At 48.7% G+C, this 14,170-nt stretch overlaps 1 protein-coding gene across 6 annotated transcripts in view; it reads right to left on the bottom strand.

The window, feature by feature from the left end:
* PITPNM2 (phosphatidylinositol transfer protein membrane associated 2) overlaps positions 1–14,170 on the bottom strand; it is a 77,058-nt gene that overhangs the window by 20,982 nt on the left and 41,906 nt on the right. For all 6 annotated transcript variants that reach the window (XM_081966628.1, XM_081966629.1, XM_081966624.1 and 3 more), the window contains exons 3-11: positions 8,747–8,961; positions 7,918–8,039; positions 7,501–7,734; positions 6,473–6,802; positions 3,904–3,996; positions 3,141–3,245; positions 2,093–2,163; positions 633–877; positions 126–315 (exon numbers count right to left, since the gene is read on the bottom strand). In XM_081966628.1, coding sequence (XP_081822754.1) covers positions 126–315; positions 633–877; positions 2,093–2,163; positions 3,141–3,245; positions 3,904–3,996; positions 6,473–6,802; positions 7,501–7,734; positions 7,918–8,039; positions 8,747–8,961 — 1,605 coding nt within the window. The remainder of the gene's footprint in view (positions 1–125; positions 316–632; positions 878–2,092; positions 2,164–3,140; positions 3,246–3,903; positions 3,997–6,472; positions 6,803–7,500; positions 7,735–7,917; positions 8,040–8,746; positions 8,962–14,170) is intronic.

Genomic DNA, 14,170 nt, shown 5'->3' with positions numbered 1-14,170 from the left:
AACTCTTTCAAGGACAATGCAGATCCTGGTGGGTTCAATTTGTAGGTCGACTCCTTTCAATAACCGGCATTAATTTAAGAAGTCGACGGACTTAGTATTGACGATGGAGATCAACCGCTGCTCACCTGGCCGTTGAAAGATGCGCCTTCCTGGGACTTGATGAAGTCACTGTACACCTGATTGGCTCTCAGGATCACGGTGGCCACCGCCTCTTGGTACTGCGTGGAGGAGGTGGCCAGGAGGGGAAGCGCGGCAAGTGGGATGTGGTCCTGGCTACTGCAGAGGCAGCCTTCGTCGTAGCTGTATGGGCTGAGGCTACAGAGAGGAGGAGGAGGAGGAATGTCAATCAAAGCTCTTCTAGGAAAAGCAGGAAAATAGGGAAGAAAATAACAATATATACAAGTATATATTCGAAAGTAAGATACAAAGGAGAAAAACAACCATAATCAGGATAGATTTGAGAAGGAAAGGGAACAAGAAATGATATTCAACAGTTTTTTTGGGTCTGCGGAAATAAAGCAATAAAACAAACCAGTGACTAGATTTCACACCAAGACCCTTTGAGGAAACAGCCTTAACCCTTCCCTGAATCCCACCCATCCCACCTTTCAGAAAACCAAGCCACCACTCACTTGGAGACCAGAGAAAAGGCTTCCGAGCAGATGGCCGGACAAGGGACCAGTTTGATGGCGATCCGGCCAAGGGTGGCCGGATAATGGACCCGGATGACGGTCTCGAAGGCGGTGGCGATGGTGTTGACGTCCCCTTGCTTGGAGCTCTGCTCCCCACTTCCCGTATCCAGGATGTTGCCCCCGTGGAGGACCAAAAGGAGGACATGGATGTGGCTGGGCTGGGCCAGCGGAGGGGTGGCTTCATCCTGGAAAGGTGAGAGCGAAGGAGACCAGATTCAGATCAAGCGGATTCTCAAGGAACCTGTTGGAGGAGCAGGAAGTGTTTTTTTTGGGGGGGGGGTTGGTCCAATCAACTGGAAGCCCAGAGGATCATGGGTTGCCCTCTCCCCTCTTTGGAAGAGCTTTAGAAAGCCTTAAGAAAGTTCAAAATATTCTTAAAGATCCATCTCATCCTTTTTTTTTGAACTATTACCATCTGGCAGCCGGTACAGGGCAATAAAAACAAGGACAAATAGGCTGAAAAACAGCTTCTGTCCCAGGGCAGTAACTATATATTGAATTCTACGATACAGTGCAATCTCGGGTTTTCAGTTTCAATTATATAGAATGTAAAGGATGCATGTTTGTGTTTTTAGTTTGATCGTTCTAATGTACACGCTGAAGACGGCGTTTAATTTCGCTGTGCCATGTGTAATGACAATAAAGTAAACTAAAAAGACTCTCGGGGACGTCACTATGGACACCTGGACACCCTGTGAAGCTTCAGGTGCCACAGGCGAGAAGACAACACGTAAACAGAGAGGAGGATCATCTGGAAGGGTGACAAGAATAGATTTGTGTTTTTTTTTCCTGGAACCTGTTCGGTTTTTTTGTACGGCTTCCAGCTTCCCCTCGGCACATGGAAACCTTAATTGAACACAGTTTCCACTACGTGTTTATCCTCCTCGTAATTAGCCAGACGTGTTGCGCAAAACTGGATTGGATTCCCAGAAAAATGCCTGGGTTTTGCAGGGAGAGGATAGAAGGGACTACTCCACTTACAGCCGCTCGCTTAGCAAACGTTCGAAGCTACGACGCAACCCCCAAAGCGACTTCAGAGTTATAGCTGCCCCACTTCTTCCCCCATACAGTCACGTGAACCAGTGGTGAGATTCAATTTTTTTTACTACTGGTGGGCGTGGCAGGGGAAGGATACTGCAAAATCTCCATTCCCTCCAAACTCCAGGGAAAGGATACTGCAAAATCCCCATCCCCTCCTCATTCCAGGGGAAGGATACTGCAAAATCCCCATCCCCTCCTCATTCCAGGGGAAGGATACTGCAAAATCCCCATCCCCTCCTCATTCCAGGGGAAGGATACTGCAAAATCCCCATTCCCTCCTCACTCCAGGGGAAGGGGTGCAGAATAGTTACGTTCGTTTGCTGTTCAAGAAGAGCAGGGCATGGGTTCAAACGTTATACCTCAATAATGCTTAGTCTTTCCACGCTGCATCCGACATGGTATCCCCCAGCTGATTCAAGTTTTGGGTCATCTGGAAGGGGAAAAAATAGGCGTATGATCTGGATTTATTCTTGATGCCCGCCAGTGGAGCTGGCAGCAGATTCGGACAGTGAGGAGGTTGGGGAGGAACATGGGCCAGTCTTGGAGTCTGGGGAAGGCTCGGATGAGGGCTCTGCATCGGAAGCAGAGATGGGGCCGAGGCCATCTGGCAGTGATCAGGTGCCTACAGAGCTTGACAGCAGTGAGGCAGAGGAACAGCTGGAGCCTGTTCCCAGTGTAAATCCAATAAAACAAAACAAACAAACCAGTGTGGGCATGCACGGAGCTGCCAGAAGGCAAGAACAGCTAAGAAATCAGGGTAGACTTGGGAGTAAAGCCACAGGTGGAAGGTGATTGGCTCCTCCCATAGGGAATAAAAGAGGAGCGAAAGGGGAGTGGGCTTTTGCAGGAAATAATTCCTTCGTTCGGTCATTAGATTCGTTTCAGGAGTGTGAAGATCTGTCCGTGAATCTCAGAGACTCTGTGCCCAGTCTTTCCTTGCACAGCATCTCGTTGGGAAAATATTGACATGGCCGCTTTCCAAGCTAGATAAGGTCTGTGGTCATAAATACTCCTTTGAAAGACCGTTTGCCAGGCCTTGGCTGAATGTGAAGGAGAGGAATTCACATTCGTTTAATAAAAGGGATTTTGTCAAGACCAGGAATCTGCCTTGTGGGTTCTGAGGAAGCCCAGGTCAGAACAATTCTCTTGCCAGGGAGATAAATGTCAGAAATTGATCAGGAGAAAAGTTATGATCATTGCTGCTTGACCCAAACTCAACCCAATCAGTTGGAAGATCTTTGGCTTTCTTGGGAAGAGTAGGCCAAGGTCCTTCCTTCCCTCAGAGGAGTCACTTTAGGGAAGAAGAGGTTACTCGCTACTGTTTCCATAACTCTTAAGTTGTGTAAAGCACTGCGTCCGAGAGGATTACAGCCTGTACCATCAATTTGTTCCCTAAAGAGAGGCTACCTGGGACTTCATCCATTTCTGCCGTTTCAATCTTATCCATGAGATCGTTGGAACTCCATTTTGTAATCTCTTTCGGGAAGACCTCTTCATTCTCAGACATAGCCTCTAAGGAAGAGAAGAGAAGAGAAGAGAAGAAAAGAGAAGAGAAGTGAAGAGAATGCAGAAGAGAAGAAGAGATATAAGAGGAGAAGAGGAGAGGAGAGAAAAGAGACAAGACGAGAAGAGAATGCAGAAGAGAAGAGCAGATATAAGACGAGAAGGAGGAGAGAAAAGAGAAAAGAAGAGAATGCAGAAGAGCAGAGAAGATATAAGAGGAGAAGAGGAGAGAAAAGAGAAGAGGAGGAGGAAGGGAGAGAAGAAGAGAGGGGGGAAGGTAGAGAAAGAGGAGGAGAAAGAGAAAGCAATTAAGGCATAAATACCTTAACATTCTATTTTTAATCATATTTTTATCATCTGCCAGTTGGGCGTGGGTTGAGGGGGGGAAGGCTAACTCTCGTCGCCTTTTTTGTTTTAATTTATTTTGTTTTTCCGAGCCTCTTGGATCTCCTTCCCTCTCCCCTCCACCCCCTTAAACCCGCCCATCATTAAAACTGCCAAAGCTACCCAAAAGTTCCCGCCAAGCAATCCCCAAACTTTTCTCTTCCGCAAACAGTTGCCTGCCTGTCCAGACGGGGCCAGCGGGCCAGAATGCGAAGTCCCAGGTCGCCCCCTTTCCCAATTAAGGCGACCCCTTTGGAAAAGGGCGCATGTGTTTCCCACCTACCGTATGCATCAAAGAATTCCTCGTCGGAGCTCTCCGAGTCGCGGGCAATGCTTTGCATCCTCCAGTCGGAGATGGTATGGTGCAAGGGACTTGCTAGGAGTAAGAAAAGAAGTTTTATGCCATCCGTTCTTCTCTGAGACCAAGGGCACTGCCCCTCCTGGCAGAGACCCCCTCATCCAAGACACAGCAAACCCAAGGATGCTACCCCGCCCCAGGTCCAATTTCCCTCTCCAACAGGGGTCACTCGTGGCTTATGGGGGTGGAGGGCTCACAATCCCCTGCCCGGCAATCGAAGAACCTCCGTGGCTGCTCTCTGCTCTGAATGAGTAAAGCTATTTATAAACTTGGGAAGGATGGGGGGGGAAAAACCACTTTGGATGCACAGGCCGGCAATTTAGCAAAGGAAGTGGTCTAATTGAACCTAGTGGGGCTTTTTCTGTTTTTTCTTTCTTTCTTTCGAAAGCCTGGGGAGGTTTTAGTAAAAAGCTTCCGTTCTTATGTTAAGAAGGTTTGCAAAAAGCGAAGAAGAAGGGGGAAAAAAACCAGCAAGCTTTTGAAGCAGGCAAACTCTCTTTTCCATGCTTGAAATGCAGAAATAACTCCAACGGGAAGGTAGAAAAGTATGCATGCATATAGGTAGGTAGGTAGGTAGGTAGGTAGGTAGGTAGGTAGGTAGGTAGGTAGGCAGGCAGGCAGGCAGGCAGGCAGGCAGGCAGGCAGGCAGGCAGGCAGGAAGATAGATGAATGAATGATGGAGATAGGATAGGATAGGAAGGTAGGTAGATGGATGGATGGATGGATGGATGGATGGATGGATGGATGGACATACAGATTCTATAGATAGATGATAGATAGATAGACAGACAGATAGTGGATGGATGGATGGGTAGGTAGGTAGATGATAGATAGATGGATGGATGGATAGCTAGATAGCTAGATAGACAGAGGATGGATGAATGGATGGATGGATAAATAGTTGGATGGATGGATGGATGGATGGATGATGGATGGACGGACAGATGCATTCTATAGATAGATAGATGATAGACAGACAGGCAGATAGAGGATGGCTAGCTGGCTGGCTGGATAGATAGATAGTTGGATTGATGGCTGCTGGATGGACGGACAGATATATTCTATAGATAGATGATAGACAGACAGACGGATAGACAATGGATGGATGGATGGATGGATGGATGGATGGATGGATGGATGGATAGATAGATAGATAGATAGATAGATAGATAGATAGATAGATAGATAGATAGATAGATAGATTGAGTCCCCAGAATTTAGGGCGATCTAAGCCCAGGCCTGGGGCTGTCAGCTAAGATTCCCCATTTCAGCAGTTGTTGATACCAGAGAATGATTAATTCATTTCTCCCCCTCCTTTATCAACACTAATTGCCTCTCCAAACCAGACCTTCCGCCTTTCATTAAGCAGAGAAGCTCCGTGCTGAAAAGAAGCAGCTCCTCCAGGCAGCGAGTTGCACATTAATGCAAAAATGCAGGCAGACAGAAAATCAAAATTGCATTCCTAAGGGAGCTGACATCCCTCACCAAAACTACAGCTTCCCCCCCCCCCTCAAAAATCTGCTTTTTGTTCTAGGTGTCTTGCAGTTGTGCAAAGGTCGCACTAGACATGATTGTGTTTTTTCCGCTGCTGAGCAATAATTGTGTTGGTGAATAGCAAAGTTGATGGTGGATGGCACAGGAAGCCCAAACCCATCATCCACGCCCGAACAAAGATCTTTGGGGTCCTCGGTGCTCTCTGAGCGTGGGAAGTTTTCTTGCAGACCGCTCATGAGCCAACTAGGTAATATCATCAGTGCTTGAAGGAATGGGGTTTGCAGAATGGAAGAGGAGGAGGAGGAGGAGGAGGAGGAGGAGGAGGAGGAGGAGGAGGAGGAGGAGGAGGAGGAGGAGGAGGAGGAGGAGGAGGGGGGAGGAGGGGGAGGAGGAGGAGGAGGAGGAGGAGGAGGAGGAGGAGGAATCTGTGGTGCCCTTGGTGCTCCCTGACTTTAGAGGTTTTCTTACAAATGTTTCATTGCCCAACTAGGTAACATCATCAGTGTTGAAAGGGAGTGGGGTTTGCAGAATGGACAAAGAGGAGGAGGAGGAGGAAGAAGAAGAGGAGAAGGAGGAGGAAGCAGAGGAGGAGAAGGAGAAGGAGGAGGAAGAAGGAGGAGGAGGAGGAGAAGAGGAGGAGGAGGAGAAGAGGAGGAGGAAGAAGAAGAGGAGGAGGAGGAAGGAGGAAGAAGAAGAGGAGGAGGAAGAAGAAGAGGAAGAAGGAAGAAGAAGCAGAAGGAGGAGAAAGAAGAAGGAAGAAGAAGAATAGGAAGAAGGAAGAAGGAGGAGAAGGAAGAAGAAGGAGGAAGAGGAAAGAAGAAAGAAGAAAGGAGAAGAGGAGGAGGAAGGAGGAGAAGGAAGAAGAAGGAAGAAGAAGAAGGAGAAGGAGAAGAAGACAATTCTATTCAACGCAATATTCTCCTCACACTGCACTAACAGCTGCCATGGGATCCCCTTCCCCACAAGCTCTCTTGTTCCCGGCTGGGGGTCCCCGACTCACCTCCTCTCTTGGAAGAGGATTTGGAAGACGTTGACCACTGTTTGGTCAGCACTCGCCTCGGCAAAGGCTCCTCGGTATTGCTGGCGGCATCCACCCCAGTCTCGGGGGATGGAGGCATGGCCTTGGATTCCACATTGCGCTCGTTCAGGGGGTCTTGAGGAAGGTGGGGTTCTAGATCAGGCTCGTTGACGCTGAACTGGGCCATCCTCTGAGCCAACATCAGCTGAGCCTCCTTCTCCAGCTGCCGGATGTCCTCTATGGTGAGTCCGTACCATTCATCCTGCCAGCACCAGGCCTGGCGGTGAGCCCTTACCATGACTTTCCGTAAACCTGGGAGGGGGGAAAGAACGAAAGTCAGCCGTCATCAACCAGCTGTCTTGGGTTCAAGGTTGGAGTTAATTCATGATGTTTCTGTAAGCTGAGAAGGTAGCTAGAACTTCTTGAGAAGGTGTACCTGGGTCCCACAGGAGGAGGAGGAGGAAGAGGAAGAGGAGGAGGAAGAGGAGGAGGTAGTCTATTTGGGGACCTCATTTTTTAAGGAATGTCTCTCTCTGGGTTTGTTCAGTTTCAAGATGTCTTTCATCCTGGGCAGCGGCATCCTGGGATTCAAAAATGTTAGCCAACGGTTCTCTGCCCAGTTGCTTGGGGGCGTGGCCATGGTGGGCATGGCCTATTCGGCCTCCTGCACTATGGTGGTAGGGGTGTGTGTTTTTGCCCGCCCCAGTCTCCAGAGACTTTCCGCGAGCCATCCAATTCCGGTCAGGTGCAGAAACAAAGGATGACCTTGGCTTTCTAGAAAGAATTTTGTTATGGCTGCATCTCATCCAACTCCGTACAATCCCATTTTCCCACCATCGAAAAGGCATGGCAGGATAACAGAAAGTGTGGCAGGCCAAAGACCCCAAAGAAAAAATGGCGGCAGGCCTGACACGCAACTTCGCAACTAACAGCAAGGAGGCTGAGCCGGGACCCCGCCCACCCCTAAAAGAACGGAGCTCAAGGTGGGGACCCTGAGACCAAAGACTCACCAACGTCATGGATGAAGCGCTCGATTTTCGACTGCATCCCCCAGTAACGGAACTCCACTTTGCAGAGTTTATAGGCACACATGATGGGACTTCCGCCGGGATTATCTTTGTGCTCTTGGATCCAGTCTTCCGCCAGAGGACCCCTGGATGTTTTGGCTGATTTGAAGACCCTGGGGTCCTCCTCGGATTTGTATTCGTGGGGTGGGATGGGGTCCTTCACAATATCGATAGGATCTAATGCGGGGGGAGGGGACACGACGACACACAGAATAAATGTGTGCAAGTCACAGGAAACTGTCCCTCAACCGCCGAACTGCGCGTGCGCGTGTGACACCCCCTCCCTCTGCTGCTGTCCCCTCCCACTCCCGCATGCGTGCATGGCATTCATGGAGCCTGGGGGGGAGGGCGAAAACTCACCCAGAACAGTGTGTCTCTTCTCTGCGGGGGAAAGGTTGAAGACGTTGGCTTGCTCTCCTGAGTCAGGTATATAATAGGTTTCGATATCGATGGAGAATTTCTCCACAAATGGGCAGGTGTACCTGAGGAAGGAGGAGAAGAAAAAGAACAACCCAAAAGCTCAGATTAAAAACCTCTTCGCCTCAAAACATGTCAGAGCCCTCCCTGTTCTGACCGAGGCTTCCCGAGAGCATGAAACAAACTTCTGGTCCCGACAAAAACCCCTTTTATTAATTGACTGTGAATTCTGCTCCTTCACCTCCAGCAAAGTCTTTCGAGGGAGGATTTCTGGTCACAGACCTTCTCTGGCTTGGAGAGCTGCCAGGCCGATCTCTGCAGAACTTGGCAAGGAGTCTCAGAGAGTCACGAACCAATGAAGCGGACTAATTGTCTCCTGCAAACTCCACTCCGCTTTTGCTCCTCTTTTATTCCCTCTGGGAGGGGCCATTCATCGTCCACCTGTGGCCTTACTCCCAAGTCGACCCCTGTTCTTTAGCTCTTCCTTTCGTCTGGCAACTCTGTGCATGCGCACACTGGGAACAGGCTCCAACTGTTCCTCTGCCTCACTGATCTCTGACTCTGAAGGCAGCTAATAACTGTCAGACGGCCCTGGCCCCCTCTCTGCCTCCGACACAGAGCCCTCATCAGAGCCTTCCCCAGACTCCAGGACTGGCCCAGGTTCCTCCCCAACCTTCCTCACTGTCCGAATCGGCTGCGAACTCCACTGGCAGGCCACAACACCAATGGGGTAAAGGTGCAAGAGGGGGAAAAAGAAATTGCTGGGTGGTACCTGGTCCTGGTATAAGGATATGCATTCCAGGATTCCTCTTCGACTCGGAGAGCCGCCTTTGGGAGTATCGATCGGAACCAGCTGGGGATATGCATACCAATATGGTACACTTTATGGGTGTACTGCCCATTTCCACCTGGGCCATCGATATATGGTCGGTTTTCCAAAATCTCCACGCCACTGCCTTCGCCACACGTCTCTTCCTGGCTTTTTTTCTGAAATTTGAGAGAGAGGATGTGAGGAAAACAGATAAATACTATTAATTGTGGATAATTAACCAAGGGAAATGTTTACCATGCAAAATTAAATTTGAGGATATACGTTATCGACAGTAAAACATAAAAAATAGATGGAAATGAAATGTTAAATTTGCTTAATCTGGAGGGGCAAATCATGGTATTGTTTATATATGACATTAAAGTTAAGTTGGAAAATATGGAAAGAAAATAAGAGGGCTGAAATATGACATGGAAATAGGATGTCAAATGAACTATGCATGAGAGAAGATGTAAAGGCAACACTATGTTCATAAAAAAAGCTAAAGTAGGTAACAAAAAATTAAAAGAACTTCGTTTTAAAAAACCAAGCAATTAAAAGAATAATAATAGTAATAACAGCAGCAGAAGCCTGATTTTTTTTTTTTCATTTCCCTGCTCCCTCCCTCCCTTCCCTGTTTTTGGTGTTTTGTGAGTGATTTTTAAAGTGGCTGCCACTTTGGGAATTAAAGACAAGATGAGATCAGAGTTATGAATTGACTGTAAAAAAACAAAAGACTTCAGTTAATGACCTTTTCTTTTGGCAGGCAAACAAGACGAAGAGAAAACTACGTTTAACACAAAAAAGAAAAGATTAATAATGAGGAGGAGGATGGGGGAGGAAACAGGGCCAAGAAAGGGAGGTTAACTTTACAACGTCCACTTGAGGGCCACTTAAAATTCTGCAGAGCCATAAAATCAGAGAAGGATGCCGCGGAAAAGTCGGACAGGAGGACACATTTATAGGACAACAAAATAAATGTGGTAATTTTTGAAGGCTCTACTGCTACTGATCTCGTTAACGCTGAGAGTAGCCAGGAGGAGGAGGAGGAGCTGGTCACGGCTCTCCCCAACTAACTGCTTTACGAAAGTGGCCGATTCCCTTTTTCAGCAGAAAAAAAGGAAGCCAAATAAGAAAAAAGCTTCCATTCACCAGTCCATTCAAAAAGGAAAGGCTATCGCGTGCTAGCGATGTTCCTTCGTTTACCTGTTCATTACACCTGGTGTGCCTTTGGTTGTTGCAAACAAATCTGAACAATGGACATTGGGGAAGGTACCTGGCTGCGAAGCCACCATTCCTTCTGGTTTTCTTAAAACACCAGTACAAGCAGTGGCGAGGGAGGGAGGGAGGGAGGGAGGGAGGGGAGGGGAAAGGAGAGGGAAGGGAAGGGAAGGAAAGGAAAGGAGGAAAAGAAAAGGGAAGGGAGGAAAAGAAAAGGGAAAGGAAGGAGGAAAAGGGGAGGAAAGGAAAGGAAAGGAAAGGAGGAAAAGGGAAAGGAAGGGAAGGTACATTCCCCTTGTACATATGTGCTAGTTGTTCCTGACTCTAGGGGGCGGTGCTCATCTCTGTGTCAAAGCCGAAGAGCCAGCGCTGTCCAAAGACGTCTCCGTGGTCATGTGGCCAGCATGACTCAACACCAAAGGCGCAGGGAACGCTGTTCCTTTCCCACCAAAGGTGGTTCCTATTTTTCTACTTGCATTTTTTACGTGCTTTCGAACTGCTAGGTTGGCAGAAGCTGGGACAAGTCACGGGAGCTCACTCTGTTACGCGGCGCTCGGTATTCGAACCGCTGAACTGCCGACCTTTCTGATCGACAAGCTCAGCGTCTTAGCCACTGAGCCACCGCATCCCAATCCTTTCCTCAAAGAGAGGGAAAAATTAAGCCACCCCACTCAGCATCTCACAATGTAAACACTACCCCCCCCCGCCCCCCTCCTCGGATGCTCGAGTTCCAGGCCACATGGGGACTCAGCGAAAGCAACAACATTAAATGACTCACACACACACACAAAAAACCACAACAACCCAGGGAGGCAGAGAACTCATGATGGTGAAAAGAATTGCAGCCACTTAAAAAGCTTTTATGGAAATCCATCTCCGGGCAGAGGGAGGTCGACTGAGGCAGGGCTAAGTCTTGCGGTGGTGGAAAGAGCGACCCCAATAGATGTCAAATAAGCCATTGGTCATCTGCTTGGGGACAGCCAAAAATAACCGGATGCGAAGAACAGCTGGCTCTCAAGTCAACAAGGGAAACTGCAGTGACCTTTCGGAGGACAGCAGGAGGGACATTCCAGTGGGACGTTGGCTTCCAAGAGGAATACAGAATAACAGAGTTGGAAGTGACCCCTGAAGGTCTTCTAGTCCAGCCCCTTGCTCAAGCAGGAAGACTTAATACCAGTTCAGACAAACGGCTTTCCGATCTCTTCTTAAAAACCTCCAGTTTTGCAGCATTCACAACTTCTGGAGGCAAGTCGTTCCACAGGTTAACTGTATGCAAGAAAGCTGTGGGAATCCTCTCCTTCAGAAGGAAGACCAAGAGTCCATCACGAAGCAGTAAGGGATACTCCAGATATGCCTGGAGTATCTCTGTAGTAAGGGATACTCCAGATATGCCTGGAGTATCTCTGGAGTAAAGGATACTCCACAGATGCCTGGAGTATCTCTGGAGTAAGAGGTACTCCAGATATGCCTAGAATATCTCTGGAGTAAGGGATATTCCAGAGATACTGGAGACAAAATAATATTGCAGGTTTTGTTTCCCGCTTGGAAAAACTGGCTGGCTCATTTCTCGGGGTTCAAATTTGAAGTAGCAACCCACCTGCCCCCCCCCCCCCCCCAAATGCTGCTTGATGGAACAAAAATGGAGCAGCGCCCAGACAGCAGAAACATTCAGGGCTGGGGTGTGCCTGTCGCATGGGCAGAAGATTTGCAAAGTCTAGCATCTCACAAAAGCACAACGGACTGGAAATGTGTCAGACACCTAGCTGGGGACGCGAGCTCCTTTCGCGGAGAGAGCGGTAATTAAGCAAATGCCTAAAGCCAACACCTCGCTACTAATGGTTTCTGACAGAATCCCTGTCGCGGAAGATGCTCGGCAGCCCAGGAACTCTAGGTAAACAAGATGCTGCTGCAGTCGTTTGTGCCCTGTAAACAACCTGAATTGATCAATCAATAGATTGAAGTTTGCAAGACGGATTATCTTCTTCAGATTAGAGGTACCGGAGGGGCGAACAGCCCCTAAGAACCAGGCAGAGGTGCCTGGGAGGGATACGTGCAATGAACGCTTGTGTTGCAGCAGAGAGTCTCCCCCTTCGGGGTCTTTTTGTGCTGGTTCCCCATTCCCTTCCATTGGAGACAGGTCCAATGTTGGTAATCCCTGAGGATTAACCTGTTGTGGCCAGCCAGTAGAGCTGGCAGCAGATTCGGACAGTGAGGAGGTTGGGGAGGAACCTGGGCCAGACCTGGAGTCTGGGGAAGGCTCGGATGAGGACTCTGCGTCGGAGGCAGAGCGGGGGCCAAGGTCATCTGGTAGTTATTTGCTGCCTCCGGAGTCTGACGTCAGTGAGGCAGAAGAACAGCTGGAGTCTGTTCCCAGTGTGCGCATGTGCAGAGTTGCCAGACGAAGGGAACGGCTGAAGAACAGGGGTCAACTTGGGAGTAAGGCCACAGGTGGACAATGAAGGGCCCCTTCCAGAGGGAATAAAAGAGGAGCGACAGGGGAGTGGAGCTTGCAGAAGACCATTAGTTCACTTCATTGGTTCGTGAGTCTCCGAGTCGCCTTGCCAAGTTTTGCAGATATCAGCCTGGCAGCTTTCCAAGCCATTTTCGACATTTCTTTCTCCACCTACAAAAGACCTTCGTGATTTCTCTCTGAGGAATCTGGACTACCGAAGCTGACGAGCCAAGTTTGCAAAAACAACCCCATCAGCAAATCGTGCAACACCTCCAGACGATGATGTTGCCGGCAGATGCAGCTTCGCCTGGACTTTTCTAAAAGGCGTGAAAGATGGGGCCGAGCCAATTGGGAGGAAGGTACAATCCTCACAGCAGCTTGGCGTTTTCTCCACAGAGTTCCAGCCTCTCTGACATCTGGAGTTTATTCCCTTTATAGTTTAGTGTAGCACATCAAAGCGTCTGGCTTTTAATAAAACGCGTCGGTTGGAAAAGGGGCGATCCGATTTGCTCGGATTGTTGGCGACCCCGGAGGAACACGGCTTCACCTGTACGAAGAAAACGAGCAAGCATTTTTCATCTCTTGGTCAAATGGGCAATCGGGTGGAGAACTTGTGAACAATGGACAAAAGTGGGCCTCAAAGTTGGCCACTTGAAGACGTGTGGACTTCAACTCCCAGAGTTCCCCCTCCGGCATTCGTAGACTTCAACTCCCAACATGGCTGGTATAAGAAACTCTGAGTGTTGTAGTCCATCTGTCTTAAATTTGCCAGTTTGAGCAAGGGCTGGGGAATTCTGGGAATTGGAGTCCATTTATCTTAAAGTTGCCAGTTTGAGAAAGGGCTGGGGAATTCTGGGAGTTGTAGTCCACCTGTCTTAAAGTTACCAGTTTGAGAAAGGCTGATCTGTAGCATATGATTAGGCATCATTTCCTTGGGGAACTGAAAGAACAAGCTGCAAAGCTCTTGCAACAAATTCTCTTCCCGCACGAGAAAGACCGCAGATGGAAAAAGGGTGGGGCCAAACGGGGATCCCTAAAATCTAATCAGGAAAAATCGATACGAGGCCGGATTTGCTGATCTGCAATTGAGCCCAGAGTACATTAAATCCTCGGCTGTGATGTGAAATTAATGCTAATTGATGGAAACTGTTAGCTGCACCCTCCTGACTGGTCAATTATCTATAGGGCAGGTTGCCATGATGGAAAAAAGCCTCACTCTCCCAGAGGGGACTGGGGTGGGGCAGGGAGAGGCAGCCCCTCCCAGGGGAATTCTGGAGGAGAAACAGAATAAATCAGTTAACTCATTCCATCTTAGTCCAAGAAAGGATAGAGAGAGGGGCAGCGTACACATTTCATAAATGAAATAAAATAGAATAAAATCCTGCCCTATAGCCGAGTTTCCTTTCTCTTAAATCTGAAGGAGCAAAGGACACTCATGGTCTCTTGGCTGCAGCTGCTGCTTGTCCTAAATTCAGGAAGGAGTTGCTCTCAAAGCACTCCACTAATGCCATGTTGGTAGTGGGCTAATCTAACAATGGCTTCCCTTCCCCTGAACAGGGTTTGTCTGAAATGAGCTGGATGTAGAAGAGGGACAGAGAGGGACAGACTCTGGAAGGGGCTTATGCTCGCAACACGTGAGATCAGTTGCAGAAAACAGGAAAGTGTGAGAAAGAAACTAAAGCTTGCCGTGTCTTGATGCTTTTTAGTATCTCTCA

This window comes from Natrix helvetica (assembly GCF_964273705.1).
Source record: "Natrix helvetica genome assembly, chromosome: 14".
In the NCBI taxonomy this organism is placed as follows: Eukaryota; Metazoa; Chordata; class Lepidosauria; order Squamata; family Natricidae; genus Natrix; species Natrix helvetica.
This window is presented reverse-complemented; position numbering and strand designations above follow the sequence as displayed.